This window comes from Misgurnus anguillicaudatus, chromosome 21 (assembly GCF_027580225.2).
Source record: "Misgurnus anguillicaudatus chromosome 21, ASM2758022v2, whole genome shotgun sequence".
Lineage (NCBI taxonomy): Eukaryota > Metazoa > Chordata > Actinopteri > Cypriniformes > Cobitidae > Misgurnus > Misgurnus anguillicaudatus.
Genome location: NC_073357.2, coordinates 38,560,198 through 38,580,065, shown reverse-complemented (window position 1 = coordinate 38,580,065; position 19,868 = coordinate 38,560,198). Strand labels below are relative to the sequence as shown.

The following is a 19,868-nucleotide window of genomic DNA, read 5'->3' as shown; positions in this document are numbered from 1 at the left end:
ATTTTAAGAAGAACATTTTCTGAAAGGTATTAAACTTTTGTAGCCTGGGTGCCAGCCCATCTTAGCCCCGCCCACAAGATTTTGTAAACGGGAAGATGGGTCTGGGGTTTCTCCGTTGAGGAGCTACTATTTTAGGACAAATGCTGGTCGAACCAATCAAATTGTCAGGGCGGGCTTTATACGATGATGGACAGATAATCAACAGTAACGTAATGAACCACGTCACCAAAGAGCGCGTGTGTTGAATGGCTGCCGCTGTAGAGTTCAGATGTGTGGATTCTGACATTGAGTCTGTTCTAAAATATATCGACAGAGCATTGATTTTAAAAGAGGAACAGAGAAACGCGAGCAGGGCATTTGTTGATGTCCTATTCGGCAAAAGTTGGTCGCAACTGAAAAGGCTAACGTTATCACGGCGATGCAACTCAGCGTGCACGACGAGATGGATATAATTAGCGGTCGTTGCCAGCTTCTTTTCGGAAGCCCGGAATCGTGGTTGCTGTAAGTGGAGGGACATGTTAGGCTCCAATATTTTCAAGCAAACGTAATGGGTATCGTCGTGGATGAAGTTCACCTAACGTACAAATGGTAAGAGATAGTCTTACTCTATGACTTAGTAAATACTTCATGTTGTGATATAAACGAAATGTTGTAAACATAATAGGTGTTGATGTACATTCGCTAACTCAGTATAATCACAATGTTGTGTCATAGCGAAATAACTAGCAGTTCGGTCAGGCTGCAAAGACGTAATTTCAACATACGTTACACACTCGGTTGCTCTGATTGGTCGTAGGTCTATCCAATTGAGTGCAGAGGCATTTTTCGGTTGAGACACGCCTCATAATTATAGCTCAATGGAGCGGTATCAGACTCAAATTCTGACTAGAATTGAGTATGGCAACGTCAGGCTAAAACTTTTGTGAAAATCATGAAAAATGCTGGCACTAGCTGGCAACTTAAAAAAAATGCTGTCTGGGAAAGAGTTAATAGATGTTCACCCAATAGCCCAAAACTAAATTAATAAAATCAATGAAACCCAACACCTTTTAATGCGCTGAGATTTACAGTGCATTACAATGTAAAAATTGTATTAGCATGTTTGTTTCCTGGGATCAAATTACTGGAATAGATAAACATGTTGTTTATTAGAAGGGGGAGTCTGAATACTTTTGTCCATAAAGTGCATTTTCTACGCAATTTATCCCAAACTGTTGACCTTGCTTATTTGAATATCAAACATCTCACAACTTATCATTAAAAATGACATATAAATTCAAGTTTATTTTGGCTAGAAGTGGGTTACTCATAACTGGACTATATCGGGTCTAGACGATGAAATGACGACTAATTCAACATCAGTTCAAACTTAGTTCAGACATGGAATCTCCTTGTGTTTTCCTGTCTCCACACGTCAGACTCACCCTGTAAGTCTGTCTTCATGAGGGATGCCCCCGCCTCCACCAGGTAATGACAGATTGTCCTATGACACAGCGAGGCTGCTTTGTGCAACACAGTCTCTCCACTGACAGAGACAGAAAGGGGAAGAAAATGTTAGAGAGGAAGCAAGAAACACCAAAGATAAGTCTAACAAAAGCTGACAGCAGCATCATAAAACAAACACTTAAACTTTTACTGTCATCAGAAAAAATAACACAAGACATTAGAGTGACATCAAGTGCATTTAACATAACAGAACAATCCTCACTTTTCTCTCTCTGTCACATCCAGGATATCCGCAGGTGCTGCAGAGAGAAAAAAAATGAGTCAAATTTTGCAACTACATGAAAGCGTGTGCCCTGAGGTGATGGTGTGATGTTTAATTGAAGAGCTGTCTAAAGCTTGCGTGGGTGAGGAAGATGACCTGCTTCACGCCCCACCACCCTACAGACCCAATGTACTGTAGATAACACACCACATACAATACAGTAAATGGTAAATTACAACATGGGCAACAGGATAAGAGAATGCCCAGAGCGGACACGGCAACTAACATTTTTCAATACTTCCACTTGTTTCATTCATATGTTTGATGACTTTATGCAAACTTTTTAACTGGTAACCTTTAAATAATTGAAAATAGTGAATGTATTTTCTTTCTTTTGTTGTAAGACTATGAATTGGTGCTAGAGGTGTTTAAAAGATGTAACATAGAACGGTTTTGTGATCACCATACCATTATCAATGATGTATTTGACAATCTCCTTGCTGCCCACCTCGACAGCATAGTGCAGTAGGGTCCGGCCCACAGGGTCCTGCATGCACAGGTCTGCCCCGTTCCTATGCAGCTCCTTCAACTGCAGAGAACCAATGTCAGTGTATATTTGAATCAAAACATAAAACAGTATAAATAACGTCATTAGATCTGATTATTTATTGCAAACTACCAAAAAGCACTGATTTTAAAACTACTGTAGAATGGACACAGACATGTCAGTGATGGATAAAGCCCAAAACCTGTGAGAAACATGCAAGGACTTATTCATACACTGTAGAATATGTGCACTAAGCATTTTGGCATATCCAGTTATGACAAGGCGAGGCAAGACAGGTTTTTTAATCATCAGGTTTGAGTCTCATCAAGAGGAGAGTCATGGATGATGAATCAAGTCAGATAGAAGGAGACACCTCTTAAAAAGCACACAGTCTGTTCTCCTGTAATGTCTCAGAGTACAGACAAATCTCAGTGTATGCACAACACGTTAGCTGAATGTACTTCTGAATCTTTTAATGTGATTAGAGTTAATTGTTTGGAAACCAGATACTTTATGAAGTCATACTGGGATGTTGTGTACTTCACTGTCCATGCAACAAGCCAAAGATCCTCAATATTTCAAATATCCCATCTCTCTTTTGTCTTCTGGTGCATTACATTTGGGAACAGGCTAAGATGGGAGATTATCATTCTGGAGAAAGCCTGTTTGATCACCATAGAAACCAAGAACGAGTGAAAGGTCAGAAGAATATGCAGGTTCATTTATACGGTTACGCCTCCGCTCTGTGAGATACTTGACATTTAAATGGTGAGGTCAGAGTTGCGTTAGAGAGGACAGAATATCCTTTAGGCCGAGTGAGCGTTTAACTAAAAGCACACCATTTGCTTTCTTGCATACATTGTGCACTTTAACAGTCAAAACACAACATCTGACTTGTATTAGTAGCTACATGCTCAAACGGTCCGTGAATGTTCTCGCAGGCCATTTTGCTAAAAAGCAAAGTCTCTTCCAAGAACGACATGCAAATTGAAGAAATCTAGAGGGAAAACAAGAATGGTTTTTGCATTTAAGCAGCAAGTAATGCTCTTACCTTTTGTTGGTCTTTTTTCCTCACACATTCGATTAGACTGTCTGTCGATACTGACAAACAAAAAGAAAGTGAACAACACGCAGTTAATGCAGAACATATATTTATGCAGGCCTGCTGCCAGGCTTGTATTAATAACAGGCATTTAGTTTTTATCCAAGATGCCCTTTGAATTTAAATGCAGTATTTTATGTCCGTGGCGCAAGCTTAATATGCAATGATTTTCGGTCATATTCAGTTTGTACATAATGTTGTCCTGTTCTTTAAGGACAACACAGACCTACGGAACTGAACTGTACATAATAATACTGAATATACTAAATAAGAAAGTTAAATAGAAACTAAAACAAGATTTGATTAATACCGACCAAACGTGCAAATGCAAACTGCCGTTACTATATAGTAGACTTGTTGATCTTGTGGCTACGTTTTGTGACCTCGCTGTAAAGCAGGATGTTGTCTTTATAACAAAACTCAAATAGATTTTTTGTCCTATATATGACCACAAATACAAGAATTGCTGGGTAGAGATGTAGCCTGGGTTTCCCCATGCTACCTTGCGCGCAAATTGATTCATACTGCAGGTGTAGCATGGAAACCATGGACCAAAAATAGGGAACCAATCACAGAATGGTGACACACCAAAGCAGTTTTGTTTAACCAACACGGCAGCAGACGCAAAGTTACTTTTCGATGCAGCCTTAGATAGTGTTCTAAATAGTTTTGAACGTGAGTTTATTTTAAAAAAAGAGCAACTTTTGCCGTTAAACAATTTCATGTCCAAGAAAGATGTTTGTATATGGCAAGACATGATAGCCACAAAGTTTTATAGGACCAACCTGCTAGGCATCGTCATCGACAAAGTCCATTTAACTTATAAATGGTAAGTATTAATATCATATTGTCATTATGCTTGTAGTCTACCTACTGTGGTTGTCTCAGTGCCACTAATTAGCTTTTTTCAATACCAATATAAGCTACCGGTTTAGTTGCATAGCTTTCAGCTGTGTGCACACGTACCGATAAAAGTTGTTGACGCTTGAATTTATGTCGCTCTACATACGTCATTCGGTATAATTTGGTATAAACGATTGGCTATGAGCTACGAGTCTCTATGAGACTGGTTTGGTGTTAGCCAGGCTAGTAGAGATGTTGGGGTTTTATATGAAAATGTCTTGCAACTGAATCCTTGACCCATGATGGTGAGTATAGATAGGGAAATCTCACCTCATTGATTAGATTAGCGTATTAGTGTAAGACCCTGTTTACACCTTGTATTGAGATGCGTTTTGGTTGATAGGATCACAAGTGGATGACGTTAAATACAGGTGTCAACGGGGTCTAAAACGTTTTGAGCTCATCCACTTCCGACCCCATTCAGAGGTAGTCGAGAACACATTTGACCAGACTGCTTTTGTGAGCACAATGTTTATCAATCGGCTCGACTTTTAGCGCAAACGCAGTGTTTGGAGTAATCTTTAGGCTATCATTTCATTTTTGTTTCATTTTGCGAACGTGTGAAAGTTGGGCAAGCTTGTTTCATCGATTGCTCTGAAATGTTCTGAAATATGAAATATAAGCAGCGGTACTCTTACATAATATTAGTGTGCGTAAACTTAAACCCGTAATTTCTCCCGCTTGTCTTTAAACGAAAGCAGAGAGACTCGCCCAGACTATCCACTTAAAGTAACCAGGACAGAAATGGTTGAAAGTGGACAAAAGAGACAGATAAAAATACCAGGTGTGAACAGGAATGTCTTTCGTCCACCTGTGATCCAATCGACCAAAACATATTTTAATATCATGTATGAACAGGGTCTAAGACAATAAAATTAAAAGGTGTAAACAAGGAAGTGCATTTAGTGTCGGGTCTGTCTTTAAGTAGTACTGTATATCTTCCTTATATTATAAAGGTAGCGCAACTAAACTGGTGAAAGGCATTTTAATCAAATGATTACAAATTACTGTGATCAGCTTCAGGTATAATTACAGAGCGAAGCCTGAATTTGGCAATATAAAATGTGCTCGGATGAATATTCATTTAGTATAAAACGCAGGTGGTATTACATTTGCGAAACTGATTTACCACCAATCATTCTCAGATAATACACAAACCCAGCAGTTGCAGTATCTTCAAGATGACTTCAATTGACGACTTAAAATGTATTATTATTCAAAAACTGTCTGCTAATGTGTATTTGTTTAACATTTAGTTATTTGGTTACAAAAGAAGATGTTCTGTTTACTTAACGGTTTGGGAGCATGAAGTTAAAAAAGGAAGTAAAAATATGATTTTAATTATGGGTGTTAATCACATTAGCCTGCTCTGAGGGTTCAGTCTCAATATGCAAAATCTGTGTTCAAAGCTTTGCAATGCCCTTTGTAGATTTGCTTTCCTAATCCAGCAATCTTGTGTTTAGCTTCATAAACCTCGAGAGGTGAAATATGAAAACACCCAGCTGGGATATTGAGCTAATGCATACAGCGGAGCGCAGAGCGAGGCTAAACCTACGTCTGTGTCTAAAGATATGCCCGCTCCAATCCGGCTCTCAAAACTCGCCTGCTTTCTGGAGTTGAAGAGTCTTTTTCTTGTCTTGAGAAAGCATGCTCGGGGCCAAATCAAGTTTTGGAAATGTGTTCCTGCTCCTCTCATGCCAGGAAGCTTTGGAGCTAGCACTGAATTCTAATGTGGATCAATGTGAGTGATGATACACTGCTGTGCCTCGCTGCACCTCACAGACTACCCAGACAGCACTTTCCTCCTCTCTCATCCTATTCCGCCAGTACCAGGAGTGCGGAAAAACACCATAGCCTTGGCTCATGCCCTCTCTAGACAGGCAACACATTGTTAAAAAGGAAGAATGACGAAGCCAAGAGAGCGTTTAACATTAAACTATCTGCTTTTATGAGATGTCAGAAAGCATTGCTGAGCTTAGTTTTATTCTGCTCTACGTGGTGGCCCCAATCTGCCTCTCTCAGAGGGATCAGAAACCGCAAGATTGACGCACTGTGTACGACTCAAAGCTAAAAATTATGCGTGTTCACATACAGACTGAATTACATTTCTTGTTGAATTCTTTATTTTATCCAAAACAACTTTAATGCAAATTTCAAGTCTTATTGGTCATATACACAACCAAACCCAGTAGTGAAATGATTGGTACGACCTCTCCCGCAGTTTACAATAAGCAATTATACAGTTTATGAATAATAAGAAAAAATAATAAAACTAAGTAAAAAAATAAAAAGAAATGCAAAACTTTAAGGTTAAGAGATAATGGGGTGGTTCCCCAGACAAGTTTTACCTTGATAAAATGCATGTTTGAGCTGCCTAAATTTAAAAACACTTTGCACTGCTACCCAGTCTCACAAGGTTTCGTGATATAGTCAAGTAAATTTTTGATTCTTTTTTCGTGATATTATCACGAATTTCCGTGTTTTTTCGTGATCGTATAACGAATTCCTGTTTTCGTGTGATTTTCACGTATTGGTGAAAACTGTCTTTTCCTATTATCAAACCATTGTCGCTTAGATTTAGGGTTAGATTTGGTGCTTGCATTAGAATGTCACTTTATGTATTGGTTTATACTATTGTTTCTGATTTATGTCGCCTGGCGTTAGGGTTAGAGTTGGGTTTGGGTAGGGATGTCATTTTATGTAAATCTAACCCTAACCGAAGCGACAATGGTAAGAAAACAGGACAAAACAGTTGAGTATATACGTGATAATCACATTAAAAAACAGGAATTTGTTATACGATCACGAAAAAATAATCAATGTATGTGACTATATAACGAAATTTCGTGAGACTAAGCTGTGCACTGACATGTCTTAACATATATCAATGCCATTGTTTTGTTACAAGATGCAGACCAGTATTGTTTTTTGCAAGGTTTGTAAAACCTACTAGAATGTCCTAATATAACTAAGTCAAAATCCTGGATTAATTTAAACTCTGTCCAAATTAAAAACAAAACACGATTCAACACTAAATGTCTTCTTCAGGCATCAGTCAGTATTTAGTGACCTCTCTTGGCACGAAACACATCTTGAGCTTTTTTGAGGAGACTGTGAAGTCATTTGATTAGAGTAAGAAATTAGGATTTTTTAAGATCCTGCAGCTGCCTGCTATTGCTCAAGTGGAAGGGGAGTTTACCTTAAATACTTGAAACTTCAAGGTCAAGTTCTCTTTATTTCATACTCAAAGGTAAAATTGTTTTGCATATAAGAATTTCGTTGTCCCAAGAACACATACAAGATATAAAAACATAAAACAATTCACATATAAATACACAGATTAATAACCTCATGACAAGCTGCATCAGACACATACATATCCCCTCTTGCGTTTAACTAGCTATCACATAATAAAAACATCATCATCTCTCTTCTTATTCTTATTTAAAAAATCAATTGCCAAAGGAACAAAAGTATTCCTGTAGCGTCTCGTTTTCCATCTCGGGGCCACTTCAGCTAATATTTTATACTGTTTTAATACTACATACACATTTCCTGTATTTTCTGGTTGTATTCTAATAAAGAGACTGAGAAATAATTGTATATAATCACTATACAATTGCAAAAACATCACATCTAATGGTAGCACGGTGGCCTAGACTTTTACACAGTACTGTATGTCAATGCAAGATGTTTTTAAATAAGGCAGCGCAAACATGCGTTTTAGTCTGGGACTAGGATAAGGCCTGTCCGGAAAACCGCCTTTAAGAGAATTATGTTATATTCTCTGGAGAATTTAACAAGAAATGGAAAAAAGACGCAATATATAGATATATATGTAGCAACTTTGCATTAAAGTTTCAAGCTATATATTCACTGAAGATTTGAAAGAGAAACTAGAGCATTGCTTAAATTTCTTACCAGAGTTTGTATTGCTCAGGGCGCTCTTTTCAGACCTGGAGAGAGATGTGAAACAGAAATGGCTGAGTGATTGATACAATTCAAACCAGCATCAGAAATAAATCTTTATAAAGAGCTCATGACTTTATGTATTAGATGGCAAAATTCCTTCTGACCCATTAATCAAAACTTTAATCATCTCCTGATGTTTTCCCTGTTGATCACACTGTACAAATAATTTTCAGATGGTCCCACAATGGATAAATGGATTTTTTTTTTATTCAACAAAAAACATTTCTACCTCAGAGATCCATTAAGCTATAGAAGAAAGACTTTCTTATAATGTATCTAATGTGCTTTATGCTATTCTCCTCTCGAGGATGAGATGAATGAGGATCTCTATTAATGTCATTATCAATGTCGCCTGTGGCACTATAATTATACAGTACTACAACACAGATCCTCAATGTCATTCTTGCCATACCCTCCACCTGACAGGAGCATCTTCTGTGAGCTCTCACATCAATTAATATTTCATCAAACATCTGGTGTAATGATGGAGATCAGAGGGACAAAGAGACAGATGAAACAATGGGGCCTGGATACAGAACTTTGCTGAGAGAAATGTGGCTCTGAAATGCATTTCTTTGCCAAAACCCACGAACAAAACACAACTATCCTCTACAGAACAATTTGACAAGGAGCATGCAGCCCTTAATTAAATTGGACAAACATGAAAAGATTTACAACACTACACATTGTGCTGGAATTAAGCGCCTCGTATATAAAGATTTGTAGATGATCATAGGTAATGTAACATTACATAAAATGGTCCTACGATGATTTGTAAAATGTCTGTATGAATGTAAACAGCGTATACAGTCCTGCATTTAATATAAAACGGCATAAAAAATCTATTTTATTTAGAATAACACCTGAGCATACATGCATTTTTAAAAACTGTCTTTTGCAAAAAATTGCAGTGAATTTTAAAATTGCATTAGATTTATAATGTAAGGTTATAATGAAAACCAGTCATTGGTCCAAAGGTCAATGGGGTTGACTTACGGTCAAGTGAAAAACAACAAAACTGTTACACCTCAAACACTGGCTCAGATTAAATGAGACGGCAGAGAAAAGGGGAGAGAAATGGTAAGGGGTTCACTAACACTTTAGCGAATGCCACAAAACACTGTTTCATTGTAATTTGTTTCTGCCTGCATACGTGTTTGTGCGTGAGAGTTAACCTTGCAAAGGAATCTGAGTGTGACCTGTAATTAAAAGCAGTGCACAGACTCATAAATCTGGGCCGACTCTGACATGTCTACCAACACACACACACACACACCTTTTTGTAACGTTTGCATGCGTCCTCTGCCTGGAGGCTGAACCTCAGCTGCAGGACTGATGAAATTTTCTCAGATAAGTGGATTCCAAACCCCGAAACTGCAAACCGTACATCTCAACTATCAAAAACCATCGCTATCAATCACACTTTGTCTTGCACATAGCTCTTCATGACAAATAATGTTCAAATACTCTGATAAGCTATCTCTGGTAGGCCATGGGGAATCAGCGCTGCAGGATCATTTTTCATTTTATCTTCACCTTTTGCCTGAAGTTCACAGCAGCGCTACAGTACAGTTTTAATGGGCCGAGAAAAACCCACTTCAAATAAAGTCCCATCACGGAGTTGCTCTTATTGAAGTGATAGAGTCCAAAAATTTATCTTCGGCCACGTCCATTTCGCCGAGATACAGTCTACTCCCCCACAGGAGGAAAATGGTTTTATACTGCCGGCTCAGTTGGGGCAGGGCATCTCGGAGTAAATCACAATACACACCATGATGAGGTAAGAGTCTCCATCATGAGAGTTTGATACATGTGCAACCAATCGAATCAACTTTATAACTGTGCCCGGAATCAAGGCCAATCCAACTCTAGTCATCATGCCCTCGAGAGAAAGCTGGTAGTGGTTTCCCCCCACTAAATGATTGTCCAGTACTTAAACATGTCTGAACCATTCTTCGGTATGTAACCCAGATGTAATTACTGACGTTCTTTAGCCCTTTTTCACAACACACACACTCTGTCAAAGACACTCTAACACTCTCCCCTTGTACACACTGCATACACACACACACACAGACACATGTAATCACGCACTTCACAACACAAAATAGCACACTGAAGCTTTAATGGGGTTATTGAGTTTTTGCTAGCTGTAATTGCTAGTAATTTAGCACATTTACGTAGAGTAGAAATGTGACATTGGGCCAATTATTCAATGGGACTTTACAAACCCCTCATTAGTTCTAGAGAGGAACAGCAGTCTAAATATCACCAGCTCTCACCGAGATTATCGAGTCTGAAAAACAATGCAAGGTTATAACATGCACTGGTTTTATTCAGCTGTATTGATTGTGGACTGGAATGCTGTCCTCTAATACATTTTTTCTTAAAACCAAAACAGTCCTAATGAGCGTTGGTTGATGGTCCATGCTGTGAATACAATACTATTAGAGACGACTTCAATATTTAAAGGTTTTTAGGGTCAAAGTTCAAACTAGTAGGGTCTAATCAGGCTTTGGCACCATTGGCATTTCAGCGTGATAATGAAGCCTGCAACTGCCCATTAAACTGTATTTCTTCTTATTTGCTTCATCAATATTACCTTTATTATGCACCTTCCAATTTACCAGATGCAAACGCCACATTAATGGTGACTCAGCTTGTGCCGGAAACAAACAGCTGATCTTTCGAGCTCTTGCTTTATACTGTTATTTGCTATGCGTATCGGTTGTGCATATTTGTGTTCTGCCTCTGTGTTTAAAGTCCTCCTGGGTTGGGGTGTAATTCCATTACAGAGGAAAACACAAATCCCTCATTTATGTCTGACAGGAAAACACAATTAAAAATCCACTTTAATTAATTTCTGTCAACAGACGATGACAGAAACCCAATCAATTTCCTTGATAGACACAGAGAGAGCGTGAGATTGGAAGCTGCCGGTTTAATCAAACTCGGGCTGATTTGAGATATTGATGAGCAGTAGAATATGGGCAGAGATATTCTTGTATTAGATCAGATTATTGAGGCTTTTGTCAGTCGCAATTTAAATAAGCTGCTCTGTAACCGTCTATACTATGCTAAACCTGGGATAAATATGGGATACGATTCTCTATTCATTAACAAATGGTGTAACAGGAGTTAGAAAACTGGATGACAGACAAACCAAAACCAAACCAGGCTAGGATTGGTTACACAGGGCCAGCACATATTAGACTGAACCAAACCAGACAAGCCCGAGCTAAATTACTCTGTTCGTACTTTGTCTCAGCAGAACTTTTTCCAGTTTATGTGTGTTTGCATGTGTGTGTGTGTTATGGTTCTGCCCCTGAGATTTGTGTCAGGAGAGACAGCTGGGGCCTAATAAGGAACAGAACAGGCCGGTAAAAATAATAATCAGCAACAGAAATGGCCTGATCCTGCTGTGCTGGATTTCATTTCCTCATTGCAGCAATGACACCTACTCATAGTTCATGTTAGAAAGAGCCACTGGCCTCCAGTAACTATCCCCTCTGGGATTAAAAGAGCAGAGCTGCTCTTTGAACACTTTTACTCTAACATCTATAGCAGGTCTGAGAAGACAGAAAGGATGGAATACAGAAATAGAGGAGATTTATCATTATAGCTTTGTCTCACCTGCCAGATGGCTTGAAATCTGCTGCTGTTGTATTTGAGCGATGAACACCCCCCACCCTTCAAAACAACAAAACAAAACAACAACAACACTTTTAACAAAAGAATACAAAACATCATTAATGAATGCATGACATAATAAAAATGATGAAATGACCTTAAATAATAAACAATATAAATTATTTTACTATAGCTAGGTTATAGTTAGGTTTTAGCTCTTTTTTGGTAATGTGTAAATGAATGTGTTCACATGATATTGAGCATGCATGAGCAGAAGTCATGTGGTTATACACTGCATGCTAACAAATAATGTACAGTAATATACTTAGGATGCAAATACATTTTTAGATTAACAACAATTAAAGGGACACTCCACTTTTTTTGAAAGTAGGCACATTTTCCAGCTCCCCTAGAGTTAAACATTTGATTTTTACAGTTTTGGAATCCATTCAGCTGATCTCCGGGTCTGGCGCTAGCACTTTTAGCATAATCCATTAAATCTGATTAGACCATTAGCATCGCGCTAAAAATGACCACAGAGTTTCAATATTTTTCCTATTTAAAACTTGACTCTTCTGTAGTTACACGGCCTATATGACTAGGAACTATACTCTCATTCCAGCGTAATATTTAAGGACTTTGCTGCCGTAATATGGCTGCAGCAGGCGCAATGATATTACGCAGCGCCTGAAAATATTCCTCTGCTATTAAAAGTAACCAAGTGGACTATTTTCAGGCGCTGCAAGTGTCCCTTTAATATGCAAATATTTCGGTGTCATTACATTATGACAGCTATAATTCAAAGTAGAACTTTTGAAATGTAAAATGTAAAAGTACAGTATTGTGCAAAAGTCTTAGGCCATCACCACCAGACTTGTTGTTTTAGAAGTTTTAATGTCCATCCATATTTATTTTTCAATCTATACAAACTGAAAATACAGGAAATATGTACAAAAAAAATTTAATTTTCAGGACTAAATGTCTTCTTTAGGCATCATCTGTGTTTAGTGTGACCTATGGCACTAAACACGTCTTGAGCGTTTTTGAGCAGAATTAAAGACACACTATGCAGTTATTTTACTTTAATATAACAGCTTCAAAGTTATTTCGGTGGTAAACAAAGTCATAGTAGGGCGAATCATCCTCCTGTTGAAGCTCGGGGAGGAAGGCGCTAGCAAAAGCAGCAATGCAAGCTTGAGAGAACCGCCCCTGACAAATCTTGCGAGAATCACGACTTGCTTTACGGCAACAACGTCACACACGTTAGGCTTGTTCGACTTCGTGCGGCGCTGCAAGAACCGACCGCCGGATGACGTCAAAGTACCGCAAGAATGATCCGAGACGGCACTTTGACGTCATCCGGCTGTCGGTTCTTGCAGCGCTGCATGAAGTCGATCAAGCCGATAACAACAACTGCACGCGTGAATTTGAGACGTGAGGCTAAACGATTTAAAAGTTAAGAAAGCGCGTTCAGAAGAGAGCAGGAAAAGAGAATCTGACCGCGTTAGGAACCGAACAAGAGTCCCACTCGGTCAGGTTTTTACTCGTTGGCGTGAGCTTAAAGACAGCACTGGATGGGATGCTGATCTGGCGATCTTGTTGATGGACTAGTAAGTAAATCTCTTATTTATAAACTTGTTTGCGGTCTGTGTTGTATGTTGTTGCGCTTGCTTGTAGTATGTCATGCGATTATCATGACAACAGTTGTCAATATCTCACATAATTATCTGGACATAAATAAGCCTAGAGGTTGTAAATAGTGTAAACATTATATGCACTCTACACTTGGAATAAACTTCGTATTATCCTATTACCATCATCAGTAGTTTAGTAGACTATGCAGTAGCCTAATATTTGTATGAAATTCTGAAACATTAACTAGTCATTATCTTCGGAGGTGTACTAGAGTGGGAGTGGGAAATTACGACAGTTGCAAGTATTCTCCAGCGACTCTAGGGGTCGCTGTTTGACAAAAACGCAGAAAATGCATAGAGTGGCTTTAAGTAAAAAGCCTAATTTCTTTAAAATGAGAAATTAGGATTTAATTTGATTTAAGAGGTCCGGCAGTTTCCTGCTATTGCTCAAGTGGAAGGGGAGTTTACCCTAAAAACTTGACGCATCAGTTTACATTTTATACAGTTTTTAATACTATATACACATTTCCTGTATTTTCTGGATGTATTCTATTAAAGAGACTGAGAAACATTTAAATATGATCACCATAACATTGCAAAAACAACTAATTTAATTCTGGCATGGCCTAAGATTTTTGCACAGTACTGTATATGATTTACAAATACCATAATAGACAGCACATTTAACCTGAAATCATCTACAAAACAAGGTTCAAATGGAGACTTTATGTTAAGAGGTTCAGGTATGTTGAAGTTTAATAATTAAGGTTAAGAGTTTGCAACAAACTGTTTGAGAAATATCAGATCAAACAAATGAACCAACATAACAATAAATGAAAATGACTGTATGCACTGTATATGTGTCCCATTTAAATGTCCCATGTTTAAAGTGTCCCATTGGTTGGTGTAACATTTTGATGTCTGGTCTTAGAAAGCATTTAGAAATTGTATGTTATGTAGACACATTCCACCAGGACAAACAAAAGCAGTGTTATCTCTGTGATAGATATTCGTCCCCTCAGGCAGGGTTGTGAACCCGACCCCGCTGGAGCAGACTGGCTCACAATCAACATACGTTACATAATCTCCCATAAACATCCACACAGCTTTTAACTACAGACCTGATATATCACTAACCCTAAATGAGAACCTAATGGGATCCATCATTGATACACACAGAGGTGTGTAAGCTCAGGAGAGCCTGGTGTACTTTATAGAGCTGATTTCACACAAGAGGGAGATTTCTTATGTGGTTTCTGCATAGAGAGCACTCGGGGAGTAATATCCCTTATGCCATCTGTGCAGTGAAATCGAAAATTTCACGTTTCGTTTCTATCTGTTCATCTCAGTCAGCTCTCTTTCTGTATGCCGTTTTAAAGTTTGGAGCCCTGAAAAGCATCTATCAGGAAGCACTTTTCATCCTCTGCCTGTTACATATGCAGATGAACACATTATCAAATAGCAGACTAAAGTCTTTCTGTAATGTCTGCCTGATAACAGGGAAAAAGAGTTGATTCAGGGGTAGCGTACTGTATGCTGTGTCAGCTAAAATTGCCTTCCCACTTCCTGATCAAGCGTGAAAAGAAATTATCGTAAAAGTGGAAATATGAAGCTATTGTAACTGACTTCTGGAGTTTTCTAGGAGCCTTTCCCAACCTCTAACATGGGCCCAATGCACACAGATTCCAGATAATATATTAAAATAAGATGAAATATAGTAGTCTTATTATAGTCAAATATATGAAAATTTTTAGTATTTTCATCATAGTCGCATCATTGGAATAGATGTGACTACAGTTTAACCTTCTCATACAGCTCTTACGAACCAATCTTGGGGAAATGGGAAACTATAAAATGCAGTCTGGGATTCCATAAATAACATTTAAACACTCTCACTATCTCTCTTACACACACGTATATATAAGGAGAGTACGAAGCAAAGGCGTTTCTGCACAGTAAATGAGATGTCATACCTTTCCGTACTCACAGCTTTAAAGGTGCAGTGTGTAATTTTTAGAAGGATCTCTTGACAGAAATGCAAAATAATATACAAAACTATATTATCAGGGGTGTATAAAGACCTTACATAAAAAAAGTTATGTGTTTATTACCTTACAACGAGACCTTTTTATCTACATACACCGAGGGTCCACGTACATGGAAGTCGCCATTTTGTGCCACCAGAAGCCCTTAACGGACAAATTTTTTTACTAAGTTGTCTTCAACGATGACATGTTTTTCTGGTGGCGGCTACCGTAGCTTCTCTATGCATTTCAAAATCGAGGGGTGAGCAGTGGACTAAGCCGTTGGTTGCAATTTGCAAACTCACCACTAGATGACGCTAAAATTTACACACTGCACCTTTAAAATAAAGTTGGACATACTGTATGAAAACTCAACCACACGCATATTTACACATGACAAGTATACTTGACATATAAACAACTGGGTATTTAGAAAATGTATTTGTTAACACTAGTTAACGCATTAGCTAACATGAACTAACAACGAACAATACAACGTTTTATCTGTTAACATTAGTTATTGCACATTAAACTAACATGAACAACTGTACTGGCCTTAACAACGAAGATTGATAATAAATGGTGATAAACTATATTGCTCACTGTTAGTTAGCTAACGCATTAACTAATGTTAAAGGCGGGGTCCATGATTTCTGAAAGCCAATGTTGACATTTGAAATTACCTAAACAATCACACCCCTATCCCAATAGAATCTAGACCTTCTTTTGATAGACCCGCCCCACACATACAAAAACCAGGCAACGATGTCGGTTAGTAGACGGCCCATTACTGCTGATTGGCTACAAGTGTTTTGGTAGTCGGCCCGACTTCCTTTTCCAAAATGTTTTTCAAAAATCATGCACCCCGCCTTTCACATGTGGTTTTGTTATTTGCAACCAAAGGAAAATATTATTTATAACTAAAGAAAATTTTTAAAGCAGCATCACATTATGACCACTTTAGTTGAAAAGATACAGTACGACCTAAAAAGTCAAACTACATGTATATATACACATATAAGTACCTGTAAAGTTAGATATTAAATCTGTTCTGAGTTTATCACACCACAGAAAAATGTGTCATTAACTAATAAAATAAGTTATTAAAATCTTGGAAAAGTAGGCAGCATTCTTTGTTCATGAATGCTGGGGGCGTGTCCACTGTCAGCACTGAAACTACGCCGCCTGTGGGGAAGCTCCCATTTTTCAACTTTCTCTCAACTTTCAAATACCGCTTCAACCTGACTGGATGCTTGTGATTATGTTAGGGGCAGGGCCATGCGCGATGGCTCAAGTGTGCAACGAGCCACCGTTATAGAGCTGAACTTAAAAAATGGTGAAAAACTGCAATTCAGTACTACATAATTTCCGCAATACATTTATAACATTTATAATGCGTTTAGAAACAATTTACAAGATTGACTTTACAGGGACTTATATATACACCATCAACCCACAGAGAATGATAGGAAAGAAGATGAGAGGAGCAGTCAGAGCTTGTTGCTATTATAAAGACACGGAAGATCTTCTAAACATCACAGAAGTCATTCATTACTGAGCTTAGAGCCATACAAATATGATCAGAAAGATCAGGCGAGAACTTCAAATCTGAAAAAGCACCAAGCTTTATGATCATGAAAGAAGACGTTTTAGAAATTCAGGAAGAGCATAAACGTTTTCTCTGTTCCTCCTACCTGCTGAGAGCTGGTTTGGCAGATCTGAGTGAGTCACTGTGTGCAAGAGCTTCTGCAACAGAACTGTCACTAGAAACACGCTTCCTTTGGAGCTCCGCAACCCTGAGGAAACAACCAGGAAGACATTATCAGAGTGTATATTTCACTGTCACAAAAATGGGACAAAGCTCCACCGGAAAAGGCCAGTTATTATACATGCAACCAACAAAGGCTTTTTCGTGGAGAATAAGAAAACATTTCTGGTATGCGTCACCAGTTCAGCCATTAACAAAACATAAAGAGCCAGAGATGAGTGTGCTTGTATGCTGACCAAAAAAAAATAAAAAATTTATACAGTTTGACAGAGAAAAACAACAGATTAAGAATAATCCACAAAACACAAACTTAGATGAATATTGTTATTGTATGCATGACAGAAGAGGAAAGGAAGAGATGAAGGCAGAGAAAGAGCAAGAGAGAAAAAAATGTCCTTTGATCTCTGCATGTGCATTAATTACCCTGTAGCAGTCTGATCTTATTCAGTAGAGTAAACATAACCGATGGAAACAAAGACGAAAAGAAATCTAACTTTTGAAGACAATGCTGCCTTTGACTGTGTTCACCCACAGTTCACCCTGGCAGAGTCAGCACTTAACACCACAGAGTTCACCACAGCGACTAATAACCTCCTTTTACTCGTTTAATATTCCTTTCATGATTAATTCTGTGTGATTCTGAATTGAATAAAAGCATTTTCTATGTTGGCTTGGCAAGAGATCGTTATTTCAACCCTAAGGGAGTCAAGCAATCTAATGATGCAAGAGACATCAACAGCCATGCATGTGTGTAATTGACTGTGTGTATGTACAGTATGCTTGTGTGTAGAAAGAGATAAACAATAAATGCCAATCAGCATCCAATATAATAAGTGCGACAAGATTACATGGCAACAGTTTACAATAAGATTTAATTTGTTAACACATCTGTTAACAAGCTATTACTCTGCGCTCTGGAATGCTTGATTCAAATTTCGACGTTGCAAAGTTTGTTATTCCCAGATAACAACCACCTGTAATAACACAGCCTCATCCGGGTATGGCAAGTAATCTTGAATGGTACAGTTCAAAACTTAAAAATATAAATATGCCTAGCTAATAACATATATACGATTACATTTACAAACGATTAAAACACATTGCATCATTTGAACTGCTTGCTTACAGCTCCAGGACACTTTTTCCTTGTGGTAGGTTTGCATTTGTATGAATCAGATATCAGATAATAACACTGTACAAGACCCCTCCGCTTTGTGAGAGGGTCTTGACCACATGGGTTTCCTCTACAAAAATCAGCTAGATTTACACTCACCTAAAGGATTATTAGGAACACCTGTTCAATTTCTAATTAATGCAATTATCTAATCAACCAATCACATGGCAGTTGCTTCAATGCATTTAGGGGTGTGGTCCTGGTCAAGACAATCTCCTGAACTCCAAACTGAATGTCAGAATGGGAAAGAAAGGTGATTTAAGCAATTTTGAGCGTGTCATTATTGTTGGTGCCACACGGGCCAGTCTGAGTATTTCACATTCTGCTCAGTTACTGGGATTTTTACGCACAACCATTTCTAGGGTTTACAAAGAATGGTGTGAAAAGGGAAAAACATCCAGTATGCGGCAGTCCTATGGGTGAAAATGCCTTGTTGATGCTAGAGGTCAGAGGAGAATGGACCGACTGATTCAAGCTGATAGAAGAGCAACATTGACTGAAATAACCACTTGTTACAACCGAGGTATGCAGCAAAGCATTTGTAAAGCCACAACACGCACAACCTTGAGGCAGATGGGCTACAACAGCTAAAGACCCCACGAGGTACCACTCATCTCCACTACAAATAGGACTGGAAAAATGTTGCCTGGTCTGATGAGTCTCGATATCTGTTGAGACATTCAGATGGTAGAGTCAGAATTTGTTGTAAACAGAATGAGAACATGGATCCATCATGCCTTGTTACCACTGTGCAGGCTGATGGTGGTGGTGTAGTCGTGTGGGGGATGTTTTCTTGGCACACTTTAGCCCCCTTAGTGCCAAATAGGTAACATTTAAATGCCACTGCCTACCTGAGCATTGTTTCTGACCATATCCATCCCTTTATGACCATGTACCAATCCTCTGATGGCTACTTCCAGCAGGATAATGCACCATGTCACAAAGCTTGAATCATTTCAAATTGGTTTCTTGAACATGACAATGAGTTCACTGTACTAAAATGGCCTCCACAGTCACCAGATCTCAACCCAATAGAGCATGTTTGGGATGTGGTGGAACAGGAGCTTCGTGCCCTGAATGTGCATCCCACAAATCTCCATCAACTGCAAGATGCTATCCTATCAATGCTGTTGAATCAATGCCATGCAGAATTAAGGCAGTTTTAAAGGGCGAAAGGCGGTCAAACACAGTATAAGTATGGTGTTCCTAATAATCCTTTAGGTGATTGTATATTATGCCTTACTTGACACGAATTAACAATTATAGTAACTCAACAACTGTTAATCTTAGTTAATGTTTATTAATAGAACCAGAAGTTAAATCTGTCAACATGCACATTGAACTAACATGAATGAATGTATTATGTGATCAAAGATCAATAAATACCGTAAAAATATTTTGTATTG

The 19,868-nt window shown here is 38.4% G+C and overlaps 1 protein-coding gene across 12 annotated transcripts in view; it reads right to left on the bottom strand.

Annotated features, from left to right (window-relative positions):
- dgkza (diacylglycerol kinase, zeta a) overlaps window positions 1–19,868 on the bottom strand; it is a 126,576-nt gene that overhangs the window by 7,025 nt on the left and 99,683 nt on the right. For all 12 annotated transcript variants that reach the window (XM_073859085.1, XM_073859087.1, XM_073859090.1 and 9 more), the window contains 7 exons: window positions 17,215–17,316; window positions 11,866–11,922; window positions 8,182–8,216; window positions 3,307–3,356; window positions 2,177–2,297; window positions 1,709–1,745; window positions 1,429–1,525 (listed from right to left, as the gene is read on the bottom strand). In XM_073859085.1, the coding sequence (XP_073715186.1) occupies window positions 1,429–1,525; window positions 1,709–1,745; window positions 2,177–2,297; window positions 3,307–3,356; window positions 8,182–8,216; window positions 11,866–11,922; window positions 17,215–17,316 (499 nt within the window). The remainder of the gene's footprint in view (window positions 1–1,428; window positions 1,526–1,708; window positions 1,746–2,176; window positions 2,298–3,306; window positions 3,357–8,181; window positions 8,217–11,865; window positions 11,923–17,214; window positions 17,317–19,868) is intronic.